Raw genomic sequence first — 27366 nt, 5'->3', positions numbered from 1 at the left:
GTACACTTGGCGAATGGGTAAAAAGATTCTTCTACCTTGCCCGATTTAGGTTTTCTTGTGGATGTGATAACCACTCCCAAAAAAGTGATGAAAACATAAGAGCTTGTCACATAAACTGAAAATAAAAAGTTTAATTTTTCACTCGACGGAAGATTTGAACCAGGGACCCTTCATTCCGCAGCTGCCCACGTTACCACGAGACCACGGCACTCCTGCAATCACAGTGTCCTTGATGTTGCATATCTTCCCATGAACTACTCAGTTTGTATATTTTGCTTATTTTTTCACAGTTCCACACAACTTTTTCCTGTTTTCTCAATTGATCTGTGTTCAGTTTTTCAAGGCCTATCCACTGTGCCAACTTATAACTAAATCTGAGGGGGGTGCGATGGGGAGGTTCCCTTGTCAGTAGTGTTTCTTCAAAAGAACGTTGCCTTCCTTCCATGGATTCCCGTTTGAGTTTCCGGATCATCTCCGTAACACGTACGTGTTACAGGTAACAAATCTAGCAGCCCACTTCTGAATTGCTTGGATGTTTTCCTTCAGTCCGACCTGGCACGGATCCAAAACACTCGAGCAGTACTCAAGAACAGCTCACACCAGCGTCCTATGTGCGGTCACCTTTACAGGTGAACCAGTCTTTCCGAGAATTCTCCCAATAAACCAAAGTCGACCACTCACCTTCCCTACCACAGTTCCATGCTCGTTCCATTTCATATCGCTCTGCAACGTTACGCCCATATACTTTTATATCGTCCTTTGGTATACAGCATTCTTGATGATACAAGTGAGACTATCTTGAGATACATGCAATGGTACAAATGGCGCCTTGCTAGGTCGTAGCCATTAACTTAGCTGAAGGCTATTCTAACTGTCTCTCGGCAAATGAGAGAAAGGCTTCGTCAGTGTAGTCGCTAGCAACGTCGTCGTACAACTGGGGCGAGTGCTAGTCCGTCTCTCGAGGCCTGCCTTGTGGTGGCGCTCGGTCTGCGATCCTGACAGTGGCGACACGCGGGTCCGACATGTACTAATGGACCGCGGCCGATTTAAGCTACCACCTAGCAAGTGTGGTGTCTGGCGGTGACACCACACTAACAATACTGTATCAGAACATAACAGGCTTGATATTCCTACCCATGCGCGTTTACTTACATTATTCCACATTCAGAGCTAGCTGCCGTTCATCACACTAGAAATTTTTTCTTACAAGGGGAGCCACCATACTGTAAATCAAGGATTTTGATGCGCTTCAAATATGTTGTAGAGACACTTACCCTGAGTACCTGTCTATCCGGTGTTTTAGCGACGGGCCTTGGTTTTTGAGAAAATCGATTTTGAAGTTCAGTACATGCTTTGTATATTCGTTACATAACTAATAATTGCAGCAAGTCAGCGTAGCGCAGCGGTAAAAGTTCAGGCCCATTGCGTTGGAGGTACTGTGTTCGAACCCTGCTGGTGTACTTTTTTTTTTCAAAATCGACCGAATTTTTCAGTTTTATTTCAAAGAATATCAACAAACAGTGTAAGATGTGCCAAATTATAAAGATGTATTGAGTTATTAATTTTTTCAAATATTCGTTCCCTTTGTGGTTCGCAGTTGGAGTTCCAAATTTTCGTACTACGGTGGCTTCTTGTATTACCTGAAATCGATCTCTGCCCATTATCGTCCCCTCTTCCGTGAATACCGTTAGCCGTAACGGGAACACCAGCTCCTAGGCCAATGAAGATGCGAGTTGCATACTTTTACGTTCGCATCTAATTACAGCGTCAGTTGCTCGCAAAGCGTCTCTAGTGCCGTGTGTTAGAAAAATTCTGTGAAATGGAAGAACCGAGTGTAGTGCACCCAGAAGAAGATCCACAAGTAGAGTCGAACGAAGAATCAAAAGGCGAAATCACAAATGCCATTAAATACGCCGAAAATCTACTCCGCGATTTGAATCTCGTAAGTAATACACCGCCTAGCGTGATCTCTGCCAATTCCGCTGCAATTGGAGATGAGATATGTATCGCAATCTCTTGGTCGAAAGATATATCATTATTGATGGTGAATTGATAGAGTTCAACGAAGAAGATGAATTGAGAGAATATGATGCGAACTACAATGGAATGACTATTTGAAAAAAATAATAACTGAATACATCTTTACAACTTCGCACACCTTACACTGTTTGTTGATATTCTTTGAAACAGAATTGAAAAATTAGATCGATTAAAAAAAAAGAAAAGTACACTAGCAGGATTCGAACACACTACCTCCAGCCCAGATCCTTTGCCACTGTGCTACGCCGACTTACTCGAAATGTATGTAATGTTATGAATATAGACAGCACGTAATGAACTTCAAAATCGATTTTCTCAAAAAACAAGGCCCGTCGCTAAAAAACCGGATAGCCAGGTACTCAGGGTAAGTGCCTCTACTACAACATATTTGAAGCGCATCAAAATTCGTGATTTACAGTATGGAGGGTCCCCTTGTAAGTAAAGCGGAAATTTGTGATAAGTCCTATGGTGTATGTGTGTGTTCGGGATTACGAGCGCTAAACGTTGATGTCATCAGCGCCCTGACACACATTAAAAGAAACGAATGTGAACAAATTTACTAAAATGAAACCATACACGCAAAGAAAACGGGGGAAGATGAGAAATGCTGTATAAGAAAATGAAACGTAAGGAAAGCGAGAAAGGAGCGTCAAGGATGCCACAGGAACTTGTCACTGGCTGGCCACTTACGTAAAATATGGGGAGGCAAGTCACCCAGTGAACAAATTAAGACCCTCTCCATAAAATATTGGTAAAAACACTGGACAAGTCACAGAACTCTAAAACTTTAACCACATTCGCTTGGGTATTTCCTAAAAGAGATGGCAGATCCGCCGACGAGTCAGCCGCGGCCCGCTGGTCAGAAAATAAAACGCAATCCAATAAAACGTGGCGCACAGTGACCTGGACGCCAAAAGTACCACACAATGGGGTGTCCTCTTGGCGGAGCAGGAGACCAAACTGCTGAGGTCATCGGTTCCTAGGCTTACACACAACTTAATCTAACTTAAACTAACTTACGCTATGGAAAACACACACACACCCAAGCCCAAAAGAGGACTCGAACCTCTGACGGGGGGAGTCGCGCGAACCGTGGCAAGGCGCCCCAAACCGCGTGGCTAGAACTGACATGTGATTACATTTTCACGCAATTTGGTTGCACAGATCCTGAGAAATCAGTACCCACTACGACCACCTCTGGCCGTAATAACGACCTTGATACGCCTGGCTATTGAACAGAGCTTGAATGGCGTGTACAGGTACAGCGGTCCATGCAGCTTCGACAAGATACCACATTTCATCAAGAGTAGTGAATGGTGTATTGTGACGAGCCAGTTGCTCGGCCACAATTGACCAGACGTTTTCAATTAGTGGAAGGTCTGGAGAATGTGCTGGCCATGGCAGCAGTCGAACATTTTCTGTATCCAGAAAGGCCCGTACAGGACCTGCAACATGCAGTCATGAATTATCCTGCTGAAATGTAGGGTTTCGCAGGGATCGAATGGAGGGTAGAGCCACGGGTCGTAACACATATGAAATGTAACGTCCACTGTTCAAAGTGCCGTCAATGCGAACAACAGGTGACCGAGACGTGTAACTAATGGCACCCCATACCATCACGCCGGGTGATAACGCCAGTATGGCGATAACGAACACACGCTTCCAACGTGCGTTCACCGCGATGTCGCCAAACACGGATGCGAACATCATGATGCTGTAAACAGAACGTAGATTCATCCGAAAAAAAATGACGCTTTGCCATTCGTGCACCCAGGTTCGTCATCGAGTACACCATCGCAGGCGCTCCTGTCTGTGATGCAGCGTCAAGGGTAACCACAGCCATGGTATCCCAGCTGATAGTCCCTGCTGGTGCAAACATGTCGAACTGTTCGTGCAGATGGTTGTTGTCTTGCAAACGTCCCCGTCTGTTGACTCAGGGATCGAGACGTGGCTGCACGATCCGTTACAGTCATGCGGATAAGATGTCTGTTATCTCGACTGCTAGTGATACGAGGCCATTGGGATCCAGCACGGCGTTCCGTATTACCCTTCTGAACCCACCGATTCCATGTTCTGCTAACAGTCATTGGATCTCGACCAACGCGAGCAGCATTGTCGCGATATGATAAACCGCAATCGCTATATGCTACAATCCGACCTTTATCAAAGTCGGAAACGTGAAGGTACGAATTTCTCCTCCTTACACGAGGCATCACAACTACGTTTCACCAGGCAACGCCGGTCAACTGCTGTTTGTGTATGAGAAATCGGTTGGAAACTTTCCTCATGTCAGCACGTTGTAGGTGTCGCCACCGGCGCCAACCTTGTGTGAATGCTCTGAGAAGCTAATCATTTGCATATCTGAGCATCTTCTTCCTGTCGGTTAAATTTCGTGTCTGTGGCACGCCATCTTCGTGGTGTAGCAATTGTAATGGTTTTCGAGTGAAATTTCGACAATGAAAGAGATAACAGGATCCTAAAATTTCATTCGGTCAATGGAACAATTAGAAGTGCGCAAAAAAGTTCTACAAATTCATGGAAGTGCAGACTGTGCTCTGTGGATCTGAAACCTGGGTTAACACTCAAAAACTACAAGATGCCAGTGCACTTGGTAATGAGGTAGTTACCTGAGATGAAGGTTTAGGTCAACGGGAAGTGTCCAATAGATTTTGATGAGTGAGTTTTCAGGTATCAGAATATGTCACATAAAGAGCAGTACCTTTTGATGTCTTGACTTAGAAGCTTAAATTTTTTCACACCGCCGTCGGACCAAGGACCTTAATATGCGACAAATTTGAACTCGATACGCCAACCTATTCCAGAGGAAAAGGATGTTAGCAGACTAGAGAGAGACAGACGATTAAAAAAATGAACAAAAATATTTTTTCTGGTTATTTAAATACACATTAACAATTGTCCTTTACTTGTACCGTGAACCCTTGTTTCCTGCACAGATTTCATGATTTTACGTCAACAGGAAGTATCCAGAAGTTTCGATGAGGGAGTTTTCGACTATCAAAATGTTGTTGTTGTTGTGGTCTTCAGTCCTGAGACTGGTTTGATGCAGCTCTCCATGCTACTTTATGCAAGCTTCTTCATCTCCCAGTACCTACTGCAAGCTACATCCTTCTGAATCTGCTTAGTGTATTGATCTCTTGGTCTCCCTCTACGATTCTTACCCTCCACGCTGCCCTCCAATACTAAACTGGTGATCCCTTGATGCCTCAGAACATGTCCTACCAACCGATCCCTTCTTCTAGCCAAGTTGTGCCACAAACTGTTGTGTCTAGTTCATACAGCATAGACACAATGAGGTAGCTAGGTGCACGCTAAACTAACGCAGACGGGCTTGAAGTTCTGGAACATGAGACTTATTAATGAATAAGAAGAAAAGTACGTAGCGTTTTAATACTTATCTTTAATTCTCTTGTTGGAATACATCTCTCTTGAATATTAGTAAGCTATAAGCACTGATACAAATGGCGCCTTGCTAGGTAGTAGCTATCGACTAAGCTGAAGGCTATTCAATCTGTCTCTCGGCAAATGAGAGGAAGACTTGGTAGGTCTAGTCGCAAGCAATGTCGTCCGTACAACTGGGGCGAGGTCTATTCCGTGTCTTGTGACCTGCCATGTGGTGGCGCTAGGTTTGCAATTACACAGTGGCGACACGCGGGTCCGACATGTACTAAGGACCGCGGCCGATTTAAGTTACCACCTAGCAAGTGTGGTGTCTAGCGGTGACACCACACAAACTTCTCTTCTCCCCAATCCTATTCAATACCTCCCCATTAGTTACGTGATCTACCCACCTTATCTTCAGCATTCTTCTGTAGCACCACATTTCGAAACCTTCTATTCTCTTCTTGTCCAAACTAGTTATCGTCCATGTTTTACTTCCATACATGGCTACACTCCATACAAATACTTTCAGAAACGACTTCCTGACACTTAAATCGATACTCGATGTCAACAAATTTCTCTTCTTCAGAAACGCTTTCCTTGCCATTGCCAGTCTACATTTTATATCCTCTCTACCTCGACCATCATCAGTTATTTTGCTCCCCAAATAGCAAAACTCCTTTACTACTTTAAGTGTGTCATTTCCTAATCTAATTCCCTCAGCATCACCCGATTTAATTTGACTACATTCCATTATCCTCGTTTTGCTTTTGTTGATGTTCATCTTATATCCTCCTTTCAAGACACTGACCATTCCGTTCAACTGCTCTTCCAAGTCCTTCGCTGTCTCTGACAGAATTACAATGTCATCGGCGAACCTCAAAGTTTTTACTTCTTCTCCATGAATTTTAATACCTACTCCGAATTTTTCTTTTGTTTCCTTTACTGCTTGCTCAATATAAAGATTGAATAACATCGGGGAGAGGCTGCAACCCTGTCTCACTCCTTTCCCAATCACTGCTTCCCTTTCATGCCCCTCGAGTCTTATAACTGCCATCTGGTTTCTGTACAAATTGTAAATAGCCTTTCGCTCCCTGTATTTTACCCCTGCCACCTTCAGAATTTGAAAGAGAGTATTCAAGTTAACATTGTCAAAAGCTTTCTCTAAGTCTACAAATGCTAGAAACGTAGGTTTGCCTTTTCTTACTATCAAAATATGTTACCTAAATGGCAGTATCTTTTGACTGCATTCACTTAGAAGCTTAAAATTCTTAAATCGGCAAGGAACCATGAACCATAGTATCTTACATAAATCTGAACTTAATACACCAAAATGATACAGAGGGGAAGGGTCTTAACAGAAGGGCAGGCACACAGCCAGACGGATAAAATGACAAAAAAATATTTACATGTTATATAGTTACAAATTAACAGTTACCGGATTTTTTCTTTACTTGTACAAGAAAATCTTCCTTCTTGCCAAATTTCATGATTCTTGTTCAACGGGAAGCATCCTACAGGTTTTGATGAGAGTTTTTGAATATCAAAATAAGTAGCATAAATGGCTATATCTTTCCACTGCATTGACTTAGAAGCTTAGAATTTATACAATGCCCATGGACCTAGATCTTAATAAGTGACATGAATTGGAACGTGATACGTTCCAGAGATGAAGGGGTCTTAACAGTCGGACAGACAGACAGACAGATAGTCAGACAGATAATCAGACAGTCACACGAACAACAAAGCGATTCTATAACGGTGTCCTTTTTACACGCTGAGGCACGGTGTCGCAAAAATATCTGAGCATAAACACACGGTGCGAACAAGTAGATGGAATGCATGAAAACAGACTTTCGAAACGAACTATTGACTAGAAACCGAGAGACAGAGAGGAAGACCAAGGAAGAGGTGGCTGAATCTTGTTGACTGGAAGAGGTGAAGGGAGAAGAATAAGAATAAAAAGTGTATGAAGTATGGATGGAAGAATACATAATTAATTTGTAGGTGATTTGGGTGTATACAGAATGTGAAATTCGTTTCACAAACCTATCACCTCTGAAAACAACAATAACTGTAAGCTGGCTGGGCACTGAGTGAAACTGAGCTTTGATCACAAGATACGGGTACATGATTCCATACCACTCCAACTCTACACTACGGTTCATCAGTCGCAGTGCCTGGTGAGTGTTTGTGTGCCGGTCTCTCGCGTTACAAAATCGGATATTTTCAATGGGTGAGAGATCTAGAGAATTGGCCACACCCTATGTACAAGGGCAGTTCAATAAGTAATGCAACACATTTTTTTTCTGAAACAGGGGTTGTTTTATTCAGCATTGAAATACACCAGGTTATTCCCCAATCTTTTAGCTACACAACACTATTTTTCAACGTAATCTCCATTCAATGTTACGGCCTTACGCCACCTTGAAATGAGGGCCTGTATGCCTGCACGGTACCATTCCACTGGTCGATGTCGGAGCCAACGTCGTACTGCATCAATAACTTCTTCATCATCCGCGTAGTGCGTCCCACGGATTGCGTCCTTCATTGGGCCAAACATATGGAAATCCAACGGTGTGAGATCGGGGCTGTAGGGTGCATGAGGAAGAACAGTCCACTGAAGTTTTGTGAGCTCCTCTCGGGTGCGAAGACTTGTGTGAGGTCTTGCGTTGTCATGAAGAAGGAGAAGTTCGTTCAGATTTTTGTGCCTACGAACACGCTGAAGTCGTTTCTTCAATTTCTGAAGAGTAGCACAATACACTTCAGAGTTGATCGTTTGACCATGGGGAAGGACATCGAACAGAATAACCCCTTCAGCGTCCCAGAAGACTGTAACCATGACTTTACTGGCTGAGGGTATGGCTTTAAACTTTTTCATGGTAGGGGAGTGGGTGAGGCGCCACTCCATTGATTGCCGTTTTGTTTCAGGTTCGAAGTGATGAACCCATGTTTCATCGCCTGTAACAATCTTTGACAAGAAATTGTCACCCTCAGCCACATGACGAGCAAGCAATTCCGCACAGATGGTTCTCCTTTGCTCTTTATGGTGTTCGGTTAGACAACGAGGGACCCAGCGGGAACAAACCTTTGAATATCCCAACTGGTGAACAATTGTGACAGCACTACCAACAGAGATGTCAAGTTGAGCACTGAGTTGTTTGATGGTGATCCGTCGATCATCTCGAACGAGTGTGTTCGCACGCTCCGCCATTGCAGGAGTCACAGCTGTGCACGGCCGGCCCTCACGCGGGAGATCAGACAGTCTTGCTTGACCTTGCAGCGATGATGACACACGCTTTGCCCAACGACTCAACGTGCTTTTGTCCACTGCCAGATCACCGTAGATATTCTGCAAACGCCTATGAATATCTGAGATGCCCTGGTTTTCCGCCAAAAGAAACTCGATCACTGCCCGTTGTTTGCAACGCACATCCGTTACAGACGCCATTTTAACAGCTCCGTACATGGCTGCCACCTGTCGGAGGTCAATGAAACTATACGAGACGAAGCGGGAATGTTTGAAAATATTCCACAAGAAATTTCCGGTTTTTCAACCATAATTGGCCGAGAAAAAAAATGTGTTGTATTACTTATTGAACTGCCCTCGTATCTGGGTGAATCAGGACAGCAAGAACTACATGTGGTCTTGTATTACACTGTTGGAAAATAAGGTCACAGAGATATCGAAGATACGGTACATCAGTAATACACTGGCTACTTTTCAAACTGGTGGCTATGTGAACCATTGTTGGTCCTGTTGTACTCCCAGTGACAGACCACGTTGTCCCAGGTGCTGGGTCTGTACGATATTGATTAATGCCAGCTGGAAACGTTTGTCCTCCTCACAGTCTCCACGTACAGATAAGACAGATATATCCATTGTGATGCTTTATGCAGGAACAGGACTCATCCTAAATGATGACACTGTGCCACTCCTGTATCCATTTTTGTTGAAGGGAGCACTGGTGAAGGTATGACCTTCTCCACTGTCACGTTTAAGGAAGCAGCAACTCTACTGGCTGTACTTATTTCCTAACTTAAGATAAAAGATATGGCAGTAGGATCCAAGCGGACAATATGTCTGTCCTCTTGGTCTCTATTCATGTGGATACATTGACATTCTGCATGCTGTTCAGTGTGGCCCTCCTGAATCCTTCTATTCTACATTGTCCGGTCATGTTAAAGGGACCACTGGTTATGTTTCACGTCGATGTACAATAACCTCTCACAGCCGGCTGGTGACAGCACTAGCCATGGAGGGTATATAAAGTGTGTTGGGTGACATGCAAAACAGTGCAGTCGTTGTCATAATGCAGAAAAGGAGTGCTTCGTCTGAAATCCAAAAGGCATGATCATTGACTTTTGGACCAAGGATGGAGCATTTTCGAAACAGCTCAGTTTGTGAACTGTTCACGTGCCATTGTGGTTAAGGTATACTGTGCATGACAAAATGGCGCTATCCAAAACTGGCGCTGAGGCAATTGCAGTGCACCACAGGCCACAGATGACAGTGGTGAATGACGGCTGCAGAGATGTATACAGGTAAGAACACATGCAACAGTTGAGTGACTGACAGCCCAGATGAACCAATGGATTATCAACTGTGTCTCCTCAATGACAGCCGGCGAACATTGCTGCATATGGGGCTCCTTGGCAGTCACCTGCTTCATGCACCCATGCTAAATGCTGTTCATCCGCGATGAAGGCTGGAATTAGCGTGAGACTACCACAAATGTACATTCCTTTTGTGGCGACAGGCAGCTTTTTCTTATGAATCCCATAGTATGCGCCATGAGACAGCTTGCCATCGACGTGTAAAGAGTGAAATGTCTCAAAGCAAACATCCTGCAACAATCGTCATAGCATTGTAGTCTGAGGACTGTTTGTGTGGCATTCCCAGGTGATCTCGTCATTCAGGAAGACACAGCAGATCAATACAAGTATGCATCTGTCCTTGGGGACCATGTCCACCCTCACATACAGTTTCTCTTTCCTCTGCACGATGGCATCTGCTAGCAGGATAAGGCAACATACCACACGGCTTGAAGTGTATGTACATGGTTCGTAAAGTGCAAGGATAAGTTTACTGTACTCCCCAGGCCATCGTACCTCCTGGATGTAAACCCAATCAAGACTCTGTGAAACCACCTCTGTCTATCTGTTCATGCTGTGGATCCTCAACTGAGAGACCTAGCACAGATGGCCAAGTCACTGGAGTCAGCATGGCTCCACTCACTGTCAGTACCTTCTGCAACCTCATTGACTCTAAAACTGCATGTCTCGCAGTGGCCCATTGTGCAAAAAGTGGTTATGCATGTGTTTGACTGGTGGTCTGCTGAAGGCAAAGTTAAAGGCAGGCAGGTGCATGCAGTGTTTCTCAATTTCCAAAAAGCATTTGACTCAGTGGTAGGAAGTACGCAGCAAGTTGTCTCGAATGTAGAGCCATCGACAGACGTAGAAGAAAAGTCAGGTGTGCTTCATGGAAGTGTGTTGCGGCCCTTGCTATTCATGTTGTATTTTAATTAGCATGTAAATGAAATAAATATTAGCCCCAGGCTTTTCAAAGATGATGCAGTTATCGACAATGAAGTACAGTCTGAAAGAAGTTGCACAAATGATCAGTTAGATCTTGAAAAGATTTGAAAGTGGCGTAAATACTGGTAACCTTAAATAGACAGAAACGTAAAATTGTGCACTTCACAAAAATAAAAAATAAGTTTCTCATGAGTATAATGTCATTGTATCACAACTGGAAACGATCAACTCAAGAACATATCTGGTTGTAACACTTTGTAAGGATATGAAATGGATGAATCACATAGACTCATTTGTAGATAAAGCAGGTGGCAGAAATCATTTTGTTAGTAGAATACTAGGGAAACTGCGAACAGTGTGCAAAGGAGATACGTGATACCTGTTCTCTTGGACGTGTCCAGTAGAGCAGACAGCACATATCAATATGTATATGAGTAAGGATGACTCTCCATACTTTCAGTGCAGATGCATCATATATTATGAACCCCTGGAGAACTTATCAATGCTATGATCAGTGGGGCTAATGGATGGGGAGCTACTTGTGCATGACAGGTTGAGAATATGGGATACACAGTAAGTGTGTCTGGATGGCTGAAGTGGTTACAGCAACCATTCTAGAGAAATGTAGCATCCAGTTTTGAGTCCAAATTTGAAACTTCACCACTGATTTATTGCAATGCCTGTAAGTGGATGTCGTCCTGTTTCCTGTAATATTGTATTCTGAGAATGTCTTCTAACAAAGTTTTAAGAACAGGCTTTGAATGATGACTCTAGGAAGATACCACAACCCCCTACACAGCGCTCCTGTAGGGATCAGTTACAGTATAGCCAATGGCATTTCAACAACAGACATTCTTTCCCACTCTCCGTAGGTGAAAGGAATGGGAAAAATCGTTAAAAACACAATTAGATTTTCTTTCTGTCATGCACTTCACAGTCATTCGCAGAATACAGATATAGATGCAAATGTAGAGACATTCAAATGAAATTTTTGAATGAGGTATCCACTGTGTTATCTTTTCTTGTATAGAGAATGAAGAGGGCATTACTACTATCTACTTTCTGCACTTGCACTGAAATGCTAAACATTTGCATGTTTAAGCATGTAGTACACTTAATGCCAGTTCTGATCTTGGTTGCCATTTTAATTGCTAGTAGTGATTAATGTAGTGGAGTCTAAGTACATGAGTGAGTGAATGAGTGAGGAAGTGGGAGCAGCAATGATGACATTATGATGGAATTTGTCAGGAACTGACAGTGCGGCCCTGGTTGCGGGTGAAATGGCTGACACGACTAACGCGCACAGGCAGGGAGACACGGCGTGTGGTGGCAACACTGCGGCAGTATGGCGACCGTGTGGTGGCTCTCAAGAGGCGTCAACTGCGCAATGGCGTCGCAGCCGACCAGAGCCAGCCGACCCCTGACAAGAAGCGCCGGCTAGCTTTCCTGGACATGGTCCTCTCCTCGGGTGGCGGACTTCTTACCAATGAGGAGGTCTGCGATGAGGTGAGCTGTCTTGCAACATGTTCTCAGCCTCAGTGGGCCTGTGTTCGGTGGAGCCTTTATCTGATTCCTATTCTTATTGGGTAATAATTATCAGTACTATTAGAAGTAAACTAAGAGGCCAAAAATCAGGAAAGGTGTAAGCCAGGGTTTCTCATCCTCACCACTGATGTTTCAATTTCTATATGAGCATTTAACACACAAGGACGAAGATAGCCACCAAACACAGTTTTTTTACAATCAACATAATATTTATTTCATGTATACCTATGAATGAAAATAATATATTTCAATGCAAACACCTACTTTTGTACCGAAGTATAGTTCATATATGTAGATCAAATCTACAATGAAAGTATTCCTTTAGAAAGTACATGTAAATATGGACATGTTCTCATTTGCACAAACCATTTGGACATGTTCCGCTTTGAATGTTTAACTTACATCTTATTGTATAATGCTTCTCGTATTACAGCATATTACGTGTTTGGTACAATTTAGTATTTAATATTATCGAAAAATTGGCAACTGGAACATTGATATTCAGTGTTTTACAAACTTTTGATTTCACTGTTATTCCACGTTTGTTCAAAACATTTCATATCACCACAACAGAATACAGCGGTGTAATGATGACATTACCTATTACTGGAATGATTCTTTGGGGTAACTATTCCACTTGAAAATATAAACCAGAAGCTTCTAAAAAAACACAAGCAGTTTCTTCAGTCTTTGTGTGTGAACAACATGGATATATCGTGAATAAAGGATCTATATCAACTTAATCCTCTCCCGATTTTACCAGTAATCTCCGAAAATAGTTTACAGTAAATTATCAACACCTTTCTTCCTGTCATCTGAGACTGGATGGCTGAACAGTACTTCAGATTGTGTTTAGAAAAGCGTTTCGTGATAGTCGTCGACATTTCTAAAGAGACTTCCGCTCTTGAATATCTTGCTGGGACCTCCAGAATGCAGTTGCCTCCATCTTAATTGGAGTGTTCTTGTACATAAAACTTCATTTCACTTATATGGCTGGTTGACGACGTTATATTCGTCTTTTGTTACAATTGTTGGACTTTCTCGTAGAATTTGATTGTTGTTTCGGAACATGAAGTCCATGAATGGCTGAAAATGGTCTCCGAGGAGCCGAACATAACCATTTCAAGTCAACGATTGGTTCAGTTGGACCAGGGGACCCAGTCGATTCCATGTAAACACAGCCCACATCCTTACGCAGCCACTAACAGCTTGCACAGTGCCTTGTTGACAACTTGGGTCCGTGGCTCCGTGGGTACTGCGCCACACTCGAACCCAACCATCAGCTCTTACTGACGGAAATCGGCACTCATATGACCAGGCTACAGTTTCCCAATTGTCTAGGGTGCAACCGATATGATCACAAGCCCAGGAAAGAAGGTGCATGTGGTGTCGTGGGCATAGCAACAGCACTCGCGTCGGTCGTTTCGTGCCATATCCCATTAATGCCAAATTCCGTGGCATTGACCTAACGCAGGGCTTCACAACATACGTGCTCGCGGAGCAAGCTGTGAGCAGCAAGGCACGAGCACGGAGCAGCGCGAGCACGCTACCCCCACTACCGGACCAGGGCGGAGAGTGGGGAGAGTCACGTGGGGTACACAACAGCTGCCGCCAGTCGATGTAAATCCGCGGCCAGCTGCAGGGATATCACTCACGAATTATTACTGCGACAAATGAAACAAATAAAGGAGAATGTACACGTGCCACATAATTTTATTGGCTTAGTGTATGCCTCTACCATCTGTAGACACTGAAACTAAAGAATTCCAAGACAATCCAATATTTTCAACACTTTCTTCAACACTACTTAAAATATCACCTCCGGTTGTAGTGTTCTTCATGGCTACTACATCGAGGAGTTCCTCCCTCACCTGAAGGTCTCTGTTAACACCTCTAATAAATATGGCAAGCTGCGCTGTTCCAGTGATATCAACACTTTCGTCCAGAGCTGGAGAATACGCCATAAAATCTTAACAGATATTTGCAAGCTGGCTCTGGACGTCGTCTGCCATGTCCTGTACGCGACGCATAATGGTCATGTTAGATAATGGCAAAATCCGAAACTGTTCAACTTGAGATGGACACAAATGTTCTGCTGGAACTACCAAACATTCTTTTATTAAATCGCCATCAGTTAAGGGGCGCAGGGATTTTGCTAAAAGCAAAGCAATTTTGTAACCCACTCTGAGAGCTGCCTCAGTTGATTTTTCTTCGTCGTCCAGATCTTCTTCGGATAGCTTCCTTTTATGTTTAATAACTTCCTGTGCACGGTCTGGTCAATCACATTTTCCACATCCGTAGTCTTTCGCGTGGTACGACATATAATGTCGCTGCAAATTAAATTTCGTAAAAGAATTAACCGTTTTGTGACATACTAAACATTTTGCAACACCATCATTTTCAGTAAACAGATAAAATTCCTCCCAATGGGGGTTGAACTGCGAAAGCATGGTTGGGGTTGCACAACGGCGACTTCACATGATTCTTAACCAGTGAAGTGACTGTTAAGAGCTGATCGTAGTACTTTAAACGTTACAGAGTCGGCGCGAATTCAATAGGCACGCTGCGGCCCTATTCAAACGTGCGCGCGCATTTCCCCTCCCTCCCCTCCCTCCGTACACCGCGACCTTGCAGCTGCTCGCGAGCACGTGCCTGAGAAAACGCGAGTACTCGCGCTCAAAACCGGCCAGTTGTTAAGCCCTGACCTAACGGATACGTTCCTCGTAAGTCCCACACTGATTTACGTGGTTACTTCAAGCAGCATTGCTTATCTCTACGCAAACGCCACTGCTCTCGGTCGGTAAGTGAAAGCCATCGGCCACTGCGTTCTCCGTGGTGAGAGATAATAAATGAAATCTGGTATTCTCGGCACACTCGCGACAGTCTGGATCTCGGAATATTGAATTCCCTCACGATTTCCGACATGAAGTGCCCCTTGTGTATAGCTACAAATACCATTTTGCCTCCAAAGTCAGTAAATTCCCACGGGGCAGCCATAATCAGGTCAGAAACCTTTTCACATGAATCAACCGAATCAAATAACATTTCCGTCGATGCATTGTCCTTTTATACTTTGTGTACTTGTGCATATCGTTTGTCACCTCACTGTATGTGCGGTTAAGCCATATTTCTTCAATCTCGCGGCATCTTCTACCTTGGAACATGGAGCTCGTGATTCTTGCAAATGCATTGAGTTGCTCTAATGCCATAACAATTTTATCCGTTTCGAAAATGGAAATTTGTCTCGGTTGCCAATAGTTTCTATTTTCAAATGTATTTAAATCGTAGATGGTTGTTGATTATCGTTCTGATTAATATGACTTCACTTACTAATTATTGGTGTGTAACAGAGTAATAATGTGACAGGTAGGCTATTAAATACAGTTCTGGCAAAATTTTTCCGATTCTGTCGAATATTTGTTCCTAGGTACATGACCATGTTATACCTTAAATGTAAATGTCGTGTGACTAGGGTCTCCCGTCAGGCAGACCATTTGCCGGGTGCACGTCTTTCGATTTGACGCCACTTCGGCGACTCGCGCGTCGATGGGTATGAAATGATGATGATTAGGACAACACAACACCCAGTCCCTGAGAGGAGAAAATCTCCGACCAAGGCCAGGAATTTAACCCGGGCTCTTAGGATTGACATTCTGTCGCAGTGATCACTCACCTACCGGGGACGGACATGTTATACCTTGAAACACGTTTTCACATTTGGAAAACCTTAATTTTTGGGAGTAATTTTTGTGATTTCAGAAAAAGGCTGCAGCACATAAAAAGTGAATGCCGTCTTTTCAAAATGGAATAAGAAAATGTATTAAACGTCTATGACCTGCTAGATGGGAAAGTCTGAAAAGCGTACTCTCCCCTTTGTGACGAAGAAACTAGGTGAAACATTAAATATTGCCAGACAAACAATAATTTTTCTGAGACAAAATTGTCTATAAGAAGTAAACAACATGACACTATCATAGATAGAAAAGCAATTGAGGCAAGCCAAAATTATAAATATCTTTGAGTCATAGTCTGAGACCAGACTTCTAGTAAACAAGAAATAAGGCAGAGGACAACTCAAGTCAAACCAGCCTTCAATAAGCTTTGGTCGGATCAAATTAAGAAAAACACAAGAAAATGCTTTATGAATCGGTAACACACACCATTCGTTTGTAGGAGCGAAATCCTGGGAAACAACGAAAAGAGACAAAAGAAGACCTGTCGCCATGCAAATGTATTTTTAGAGAAGTTGTAGTCTCATTTCTCTGCCTCGTGATGACTGGGTGTTGTGTGATGTCCTTAGGTTAGTTAGGTTTAAGTAGCTCTAAGTTGTAGGGGACTAATGACCATAGTAGTTAAGTCCCATAGTGCTCAGAGCCATTTGAACCATTTTTGTAGTCTCAAGGCGACAGAAGGACCCAAATGAAGGAATCAGGAAGCAATGCAAACTCCTACATATATTACCGAAGAAGAGGAAAAACAGCTTTTGAAATGCTATGGACATATGACAAAATAAGGGGGTGAATGGTAGCTATAAAAAGGTCTATGTCGCCAACTTCCATGCTAGAGAGAAGGAGGAATAAGCTGTTCAGAATGGAAAAATCAAGTGGAACATGATATATACCAGGATCAAGAGGCTTGGATACAAGGTTGTGGTGAATGGCATAAACAGCAATAAACAACCTAGGTGAAAAAAATCAGTGTAATATGGTTGGCAGGTGAGAAACCAATATTCTGTGCAAATGAACAGGAGTAGAGTGCTTAATGAACACAAGCCCGTCTCTGTAGCTCAGTGGTCAACATGTGTGAGTACGGCCGGCCGCGGTGGCCGAGCGTTTCTAGGCGCTTCAGTCCTGAACCGCACGACTACTATGGTCACAGGTTCGAATCCTGCCTCCGGCATGGATGTGTGTGATGTCCTTAGGTTAGTTAGGTTTAAGTAGTTCTAAGTTCTTTACAGACGAAGGATAAACTGATAGAAGCGGACCTCGGGGAAGATCAGTTTGGATTCCGTAGAAATGTTGGAACACGTGAGACAATACTAACCTTACGACTTATCTTAGAAGAAAGATTAAGAAAAGGCAAACCTACGTTTCTAGCATTTGTAGACTTAGAGAAAGCTTTTGACAATGTTAACTGGAATACTCTCTTTCAAATTCTGAAGGTGGCAGGGGTAAAATACAGGGAGCGAAAGGCTATTTACAATTTGTACAGAAACCAGATGGCAGTTATAAGAGTCGAGGGGCATGAAAGGGAAGCAGTGGTTGGGAAAGGAGTGAGACAGGGTTGTAGCGTCTCCCCGATGTTATTCAATCTGTATATTGAGCAAGCAGTAAAGGAAACAAAAGAAAAATTCGGAGTAGGTATTAAAATTCATGGAGAAGAAGTAAAAACTTTGAGGTTCGCCGACGACATTGTAATTCTGTCAGAGACAGCAAAGGACTTGGAAGAGCAGTTGAACGGAATGGACAGTGTCTTGAAAGGAGGATATAAGATGAACATCAACAAAAGCAAAACGAGGATAATGGAATGTAGTCAAATTAAATCGGGTGATGCTGAGGGAATTTGATTAGGAAATGAGACAGTTAAAGTAGTAAAGGAGTTTTGCTATTTAGGGAGTAAAATAACTGATGATGGTCGAAGTAGAGAGGATATAATGTAGACTGGCAATGGCAAGGAAATCGTTTCTGAAGAAGAGAAATTTGTTAACATCGAGTATAGATTTAAGTGTCAGGAAGTCGTTTCTGAAAGTATTTGTATGGAGTGTAGCCATGTATGGAAGTGAAACGTGGACGATAAATAGTTTGGACAAGAAGAGAATAGAAGATTTTGAAATGTGGTGCTACAGAAGAATGCTGAAGATAAGGTGGGTAGATCACGCAACGAATGAGGAGGTATTGAATAGGATTGGGGAGAAGAGAAGTTTGTGGCACAACTTGACTAGAAGAAGGGATCGGTTGGTAGGACATGTTTTGAGGCATCAAGTGATCACAAATTTAGCATTGGAGGGCAGCGTGGAGGGTAAAAATCGTAGAGGGAGACCAAGAGATGAATACACTAAGCAGATTCAGAAGGATGTAGGCTGCAGTAGGTACTGGGAGATGAAGAAGCTTGCACGGGATAGAGTAGCATGGAGAGCTGCATCAAACCAGTCTCAGGACTGAAGACCACAACAACAACAAGTTCTAGGGGACTGATGACCTCAGATGTTAAGTGCCATTGTGCTCAGAGCCATTTGCACGAAGTGAGAGTGCAATGTAGAGAATCCCAATTCGATTCGCTGTACTGAAAAGGATTTTTCCTTTATGGGTAGGCTGAAATGGGATGCACTCAGCCTCGTAATACCAACTGAGGAGCGACTTGAATGGTAAATAGTGGTTCCAAGGTCTAAAAAGCCAGCAGCAGACGGGACAACAGTGTGCTGACCCTGCACCCCTCCATACCGCATCCAGTGACACCATAGGCATAGGATGACATGGCGGCCGATCGGTCCCGATTAGACCATCTGGTTCAGAACCCAGAACATTGCTTTGCTTGCTTTAAAGAACTGAATTGTTTTCTAGGTAATGGTTATTATAAGAGCGTCAGTAAAAATACACTCTAAGACAAAGAACGACATACAGCAGAGGAATTATCCAAATAGGATGGAAATTGGTAGACATAATGTACATGTGAAGGCAATAAAAAGATTGCAAATTTAGAAAAGCTGCAATATTTATTCAAGAGAATGCGCTGCACAAGGTCAGCATGTCAGTAAATCGTTGGTCCACTTCTGGTTCTCATGCAAGCTGTTATTCAGTTTCCCATTAATTAATAGCATTGCCTGATGTCATCCTGAGGAATATCATGTCAGATTCTGTCCAACTGGAGAGTTAAGTCCGCAAAATCCCGAGGCGGTTGGAGGGCCATACACATAATAATATAAATGTTCTCAGTTTGGGAGAGATATGGCAACCTTGCTGGCCAAGGTATGGTTTGTAAAGCATAAAGACAAGCAGAAGAAACTCTCGCTGTATGTGGGCTGGCATTATCTTGCGTTGATGTACGTCCAGGATGGTCTACCATGAAGGCCAAGAAAAGGGGGCCTATAATATCGTCGCTGTACCGGTGTGCTGTAAGGGTACCACTGATGGCAACCAAAGAGGCCCTGCAAGGAAATGAAACGGCACCCCAGATGGTCGCTCCTAGTTGTTGGACTGTGTGGCGGACGACAGTTATACTGGTATCCCATTTCTGTCTAAGACGTTTCCAGATATGTCTGCACTGGTCATCGAGACTCAGTTCAAAGCACGAATCATCATTGAAGACAATTCTACTCTGATCAATGAGATTCCAGGCTGAATGTGCCCAGCACCTCTGTAAATGGGCTTGTTGGTTCAGATGGCTCTGAGCACTATAGGACTTAACATCTGAGGTCATCAGTGCCCTACAACTTAGAACTACTTAAACCTAACTAACCTGAGAACATCACACACATCCATGCCTGAGGCAGGATTCGAACCTGCGACCTTAGCAGTCGCGCAGTTCCAGACTGAAGCATCTAGAACCGGGGCTTATTGGTGTAGAGGTCAATGGTAGTAGCCGCAAGGGGCCCTGTGAGCCAAGCCCCCTTTCTGCGAGCCGCCTGTTAATGCCACTTGTGGTCAATGAAGCACCAGTTACATGTCGGATCGATGATAATGATGAATCCAGGGCTCTGAATGCCTCTCTGACCATTGCTCAGTTCTCACGTTGTATCGTATCTCTAGGTCGACTTCTTCCTTTTTGATGCTGTGTTCAGCCACGGGTCGCGCATTCTGGCGAACATTGTCGAACAGTGACATCTGTGTCATTCAAATACCGAGCGATTCGCCAATTACTCCAACTGGCTTCTTCAGCCATAACTACGATTCCTCTCTCAAATGCTGACATTTGAGCAAGTTGGCCATGCACCTGTCTGCGAGACATGGTTACTGTCCAGCTCAGTGCACAGACAATTTATGCCCTGATATCGACATGTCCGCTGTTTACTACCCTTGCCAGCTGTGTGGTGATATTACACTGCAGTGTCACAAACTCATCCATCGGCCATTTTGCATTTTCTGTTGAAACCTGAATGAATATAAGTTTGTGACCAATTTGCATACCTCCTTCGTGGAGAACTTTTTTTCTGTCTTAGAATGTATTTTTTCCCAGTTTCTATCACAGCTGCATTAAAAAAAATAATTTATTTGTGGTGATTAGTTTTGAACGACTTTGTCCATTCTCAAACTGTAGCCTTTGTTGTAGACGTTAACATACATTTCCTCCAGTGCACTTATATGCACTAGCCCTAACAGTTATTCTTATACACGATGGTCAGAAAGAATCTGAAATGCTTTTAAGAATGTTGCAAGAGAGGTTGTGTTGAGAAATAACTGTTAAGAAAAAATTTGGTAAGTTGTGCTGTTTCTGAGTTATTTGGCTTTGAAGTTAGCTAGTCAGTCAGTGCACATGCAAATTCAAGCAGTCTGCCAGAGGCAGTCCCACCAAACATTTTCTTCGTTTGGTTTTCTCAAACCAAAGAAATGGAGCTCTCTCTCACTTGGCTTAAATATGAAAAAGAAATATTTTAACTGGTAATAAACATTTCATCAATTGCTAACTGACAGACCCACAGATGTCTGTCCGTTACCACATTTTATCTCGTTTAAGTGCTTGAATTTGCATCTGCGTCTACCTGATTAACTTATGCTAAAGAACTCGAATACAGCGCAGTGTGTCGATTCTTCTTGTTAGTAATTATTGCTCAGCACAACCTTCCCTCTAACGCATGTAAAAGCTTTCCAGATTGCTTCCGACCACCCTGTATATTTATAAAATAGTAATGCTTGTGCAAGATCTAAAAACTTCACAAAAATCAGAAACGAAAACTCCCTCCAACTGTCTGCAGTAGGAGTGAACTGTCCTTCTGGTCTTTGTGAAGTTTTTGAATCTTGTACTAGTATTACTATTTTATACATATATAACAATGCCAGTAATGGCTACTGCATACGTGTGCAATGGTGGGAATGTATGTTGACGTTTACAATCAAGGCTAAAGTCTGAGAATGGACAATTTAATCTGAAACTGGTTACCAGAAATTAAAAAAATTCTGACTGAAACTGTGACAGAAACAGAGAAAAAATAAAATTTAGTAACAAAAGTTCATAATCAAGCACTTGATCACACTTAGACTGTCTTGCTGAATCATCAGTCATCTGACTGGTTTGATGCGGCCTAAGGCAAATTCCTCTCATGTTACGGCCTCTTCATCTCACAGCAGCATTGGCACTCAATATCCTTAATTATTTCTTGGATATATTCCAATCCCCGCCTTCCCCTTGCGTTTTACCCTCTACAGCTCCCTCCATTACCATGTATCTTATTCCCTATTGTCTTAAAAATTGTTTTATCATCCTGATCCCCTACTTAACGTTATCCATGTATATCTATCCTCACCAACTCTGCAAAACAGCACCTCCTTTCTTATTTTATCTAAAATCTAATTTCAGTACTCTTCTATAGCATCTCATCTCAAGCACTTCATTTTCTTTCTGTGTTACCTTCACAGACCCTGATTTACTTCCTTTCAATGCTTTGCTCCAGGTGCACGTTTTTGGAAATTTCTTCGTCACATTAAGACCAATTTTTGGCACTAGAAAATCTTATTTTGGCTTGGAATGCCCTCTTTGCCTGTGCTACTGGTTTTCAAGTTCTCCTTGCTTTGCTCATCATACACTCTAAAAAAAGAAGAAAAAAGACTCGCCATGAATGAATTATCTGAATGGGACAGAAATCGATAGATGTGATGTACACGTAGAGAAAATCAAATCATTAAAATCTCCGAAAAATTGGATGATTTATTCAAGAGCTTCACAAAGTGAGCAAGTCAATAACATGGTGGTCCACATCTGGCCTATATGCAAGCATTTATTCGACTTGGAATTGATTCATGGAGTTGTTTGATGTTTGGTAACTTCAACAATAGTAGCAAATACTGCCCAATGTAAGCTAACTGTCATAAAATAAACTATCATGGAACCACCAGTCGTCAAATAAATAATAACTCCAGAAGACGTTGTTTTCATGTTTATCAATCCACCTTATGCTACTGCCCACGTCCCTTATCCTGCCAGGAGAAATGTAAATAATAAATTACAATTTTTGTGATTTTCCCTTGATGTGTGGAAAGCAGTATGTTTAACGGTGGTCCCCTTGCACAGGTGTACACACTAATCTCAGCTGGCAACGAGACAACAGCAAATACCATCAGCTTCACCCTGGCGCTTCTGGCTCTGCACCCCGAGTGGCAGCAGGCGGTGCACGCCGAACTCGACGCCGTGTTCGGCGAGGGGGGCGAGGGCGAGAACTGCCACAGGCCAGCTACTCCACAGGACCTTGCGAAGCTGCAGGTGCTCGACCGGGTCATCAAGGTGAGGAAGCACCACTGCTGGCGTGTCAGAATTATTTCACACTTGCCCTCTATACAGTGTGGTCCTCATGGAAAATCGCCACAGCGATTTCACATGTTGAGATCGATTCACACTGGATATCGCAGGAATATCGCAAAACAACACCTTACAATGGTCCTGTGTTCACACCTGATCTGTGAGCTCAGTAATGAACTGGGGACAGCAGGTGCTTGTCTAGATTTCTTTTTTATGATGGGGCTGGAACATAATTTGATACAGGCCCTTACCCATCCCTCCCCAACCACAAACAAATGTAAATTGCTGTCACCGCCACTTTTAACATGCCATGGGTGCCTAGGATTTTATAAATAATAACTTTATTTTATAAATAATGACTCTGATAGCAATGAAGTGTAACACCATGGAACAACAACGCAATATTTATCAAACTCTGTAAAGTTCATCACATAACAGGCAAATTTTCGCGAGTGGAAAAATTCTCCTATTGGAGCACAAAAAATGCGAATATGTTCCCATTTTTTTAAAAGATTCTGACTCAAAAGTCGAGTACCAGCTACTTTCATCACGCGAATATATTCGTACTTTTTTTAACATCCAGCTCTCCTCAGACTCCCACAAGCTCCCCTAACTGTAACTCATACATGAGTCCATCGCTGTAAGTCGGTTATACCCATCCTTTTCCACTTGTCCGTTCTCCTTAACTCATTCAGCTCAACTTATTGTCATTATCTCTTTGTATCTCTCTGTCATTGTCTCCCCTTTTCGCAGCCACTGTCCCGTTCATTTTGTGCTAGTACAACAGTCTCTTCTTAATTTTACTATCTCCCTCTTGCTCTCTTTTACTGCTTATATCTCTTTCTTTGTTTCCTACTGCTGCTGTCTCTCCTCACCGTGACTATCTCTCTCTTCTTCGTCGCCATTGTCATATACTCTGTTTCTCCTCAACACTGGCTCTCACCCACTTCCACTCTCTCTTCCTCTTTATCCCCCCCCCCCCCCCCAATTTTGCCCCTCTGCCATTCATTCTTTTCTTTTCCTAACACTGTTTTGTCCCTGTCAACCACATTCCACTGCCACTTTGCCCCTCTCTTTCCCTCACAGTGCCTTTGTCTCCTTCGCTCTTTCTGCATCACAACTGCTGTCTACCATCATCCGGTATTTATTACTTTTCCGTCTCTTTCCCACTGCCACTGTCATCTACTCTCTGAGCAGAAAAAAGCCCGAATATGTTCACATGCCAAAGTTTTGTGAAAATTTGTAAGGATAATGTGGAAGTCCGAATGAGGCAGCTGATACCGCACCTTTGAGTCAGAGTCTTTTTAATAAACAGGATCATATTCACATTATTTGTGCTCCAGAAGGAGCATTTTTCTGGTTGTTACCTGTTTTTCCCTGCTGCAGCAGGCACATAACTCACATGAAAAGAAATGTATTGGTCAGTGAAATATAGATAGTTTACTTATGCGAAACTGAAATAACGCAAAACTAATTTTACACCTGAGACCGGATTTTAGGTGCTAAAATTTTTGGATATGTTCCAGTACTACAACGTGGTGTTCTCAGGTGATAATGGAGACACTTTACAGCATATACGAGGGTTGGAACTTAAATAGTGGCAACACTACTGTGGAGACACTATGCAATGGAATCTACTATTGTCGCTAATAGCACACGTTGTTGACATACCTACTTTACCTCCGAGCAAATGGACTCTCCCGTCCCACGTCACCGGCGTGCGCATAATCACAGCCATTTCTGAGCGAGCGGTCTAACGTAACGGTGTAACTATGTTTTCGAAACAGGAACAACTGAGTTGGATCAAGACTGAATGTGCCAGAGGTCGTACAGCACGACAATGTCATCAAGGTCTTCAAGAGGCGTGCGAGAAATCGGCTTGCCGTAGAGAACAGTGGCACGTTGGGTAAAAGCCTTGGTAAACTATGGCAGACATGCATCGGGCAGGTCGTCCTAGCGTCTCTGAAGAAGAAGTGCATGCTGTTGCCGCGTTAGTGGACAGTGATCGACGCCATACGATTCGTGAGCTCGCCCACGAAACCGGATTAGCGCATACGACTGTGCTTCACAACCTGAAGGAACGCCTGGGCATGCGAAAAATTGCATCACGATGGGTTCCGCATGAACTGACGGAAATGCAGAAATGGATGCGTTACGACGCTGCTCAGACGCACTTGGAGCGCTATGAGAGAAGGATAGGTTTTTCTTACACCGTATCGTAACACTGGATGAGACGTGGGCCACATCGTACGAGACAAAACTGAAACGCCAATCCAATGAATGGCGTCATGATGGGTTGCCGCGAAAGCCGAAACTGCGTCAGAGCCCCAGTATGGTGAAAGTTATGGTGTTTCTCGTGTGCGACTGTGATGGTGTTATCCTAACGCATTACGTTCCTCCACGGCAGACCGTCATTGCACAGTATGACTGTTCCTTTTTGGAGCATCACCTGCGACCAGCTTTGCGAAAGGAGCTGCGATACTTTCTGTACAAACCACCCATCATTTTGGACGACAATGCACGGGCGCATACAGCCCAAGCTGTGGCTGCTCTGTTCGGTCGATGGGACTGGGAAGTACTGTACCATACTCCCCGGACTTAAGTCCTCGTGACTTTGATTTGATTCCGAAGATGAAGGAACCACTTCGTGGAATTCGCTTCAGAACTGTTCCAGAGATTCGACAGGCAGTAGGCCGCTCCATTCGCACCGTTAACAGAACAGGCTCTGCTAACGGTATACTACGCCTTCCACATCGCTGGCAACGGGTTCTGCACAACGCTGGTGACTACTTTGAAGGACAGTAACAGATGCAAACATGTAACTCTTTTGTATCGGTTGTGAATAAATAGTTGCCGCTATTTAAGTTCTGTGCTACGTCACTTTATAAGCTACGTTTTCGCCTCACATCGGGTTTTACGCACGTAAAACTTCGAATCTCTCTGTTTGTTTGAGATCGGTGTCATTGGAATAAATCGTAAAAATTACAGGCATCTGCTGTGCTTAGCCGTTGTGAAATTCACGGCTGCGTTTTGGTGCCCAAAAAACAAGTTTTTGGAGTGTTTCTCGATAGTGGGTAAAGATGTTTGAAAAGCGGGATATGGGTCTCATAGATAAATGTCTAGAAATTTGAGAAACTTGTTGTGGTTATTTATCATCTAGATTTCGAGACTTACAGAACCAAACGACTTATTACATTTGCCTAAGCAGGAGAAAATGTGTAATATTCACACCCTTCTGTTGCGTATAAAAATTATCCCTGTCCCGTGGGTTATCCAAAACAGCTGATCCTACCTTTTTAACACCAATAGAAGCCAAGGTATGAGCACCGAAAAATCCCGTTTTCATGCGCGGTGTTTTGAAACATAGTTACGCATAATGAGATTTTCACTCTGCAGCGGAGTGTGCATTGATATGAAACTTCCTGGCAGATTAAAACTGTGTATCGGAGACGAGATACTGGCAGAAGTAAAGCTTTGGGGACGGGACGTGAGTCGTGCTTGGGTAGCTCAGTTGGTAGAGCACTTACCCGCGAAAGGCAAAGGTCCCGAGTTCGAGTCTCGGTCCGGCATACAGTTTTAATCTACCAGGAAGTTTCATACTCGTAGCTTCGCATGTTGTTGCATGCTTACCGATTCTATTCCGAACTGATGTCCATTATCACATCAGTCTGATGTTTGACCACCAGGTACGGAGACACTTTTGTATTCATTGTGATACAGAAGCAAACAGCCCCGAACTGCATCTTGAGAAATGTCTTACCCTGCATAAAACAAATTCTGTTGTGAGTACGCGGAGATTGCTGGTGAAGACTTGTATCCCAGTGAACGTCGTCTCAGAGCATTCCAGACATGGTCAACAGGTCTCAAATGGGGGACCAGTCAGGCCAGTCAAGAGTCTGTACATTCCTCAAGCCTTTTGTAATGTGTGAGGTCCTGCATTATCTTGCTGGTGTATGCCATTATGTACCCGGGTCATTAAGGCTATGACAACTGGGTTTACCGTTCTTTCGCCACGGCGGCGACCATTCAGTCTATCTTCAACCATTATCAGATGAGTCCTTTGTAGCCACACAGATCATGATTCCTGCGTTAAAGAGGTGTGTGTCTCGAGAACTGCTGCTTTCCTGTGGCCGAGCGGTTCTAGGCGCTTCAGTCCGGAACCGCGCTGCTGCTATGGTGGCCGGTTCGAATCCTGCCTCGGGCATGGATGTGTGTGATGTCCTTAGGTTAGTTAGGTTTAAGTAGTTCTAAGTCTAGGGGACTGATGGCCTCAGATGTTAAGTCCCATAGTGCCTAGAGGCATTTTTCAACTGCTGCTTTCTGTTACCTTCCATCAGGCCGTGACAGACATATTGGCATCTATCTGACCGCTACAAACTGAAGCGAAACTGATCACTG

The 27366-nt window shown here is 43.4% G+C and overlaps 1 protein-coding gene across 1 annotated transcript in view; it reads left to right on the top strand.

Annotated features, from left to right (window-relative positions):
* Positions 1-27366, top strand: part of LOC126209851 (cytochrome P450 4C1-like) — a 75507-nt gene that overhangs the window by 25579 nt on the left and 22562 nt on the right. Inside the window, exons 4-5 of the mRNA XM_049938979.1 lie at positions 12226-12483; positions 22744-22953. Of these exons, the coding sequence (XP_049794936.1) occupies positions 12226-12483; positions 22744-22953 (468 nt within the window). The remainder of the gene's footprint in view (positions 1-12225; positions 12484-22743; positions 22954-27366) is intronic.

This window comes from Schistocerca nitens, chromosome 10, assembly GCF_023898315.1.
Source record: "Schistocerca nitens isolate TAMUIC-IGC-003100 chromosome 10, iqSchNite1.1, whole genome shotgun sequence".
Taxonomy (NCBI): Eukaryota; Metazoa; Arthropoda; class Insecta; order Orthoptera; family Acrididae; genus Schistocerca; species Schistocerca nitens.
The sequence above is the reverse complement of the archived record's forward strand: the minus strand, read 5'-3'. Positions and strand labels throughout refer to the sequence as shown.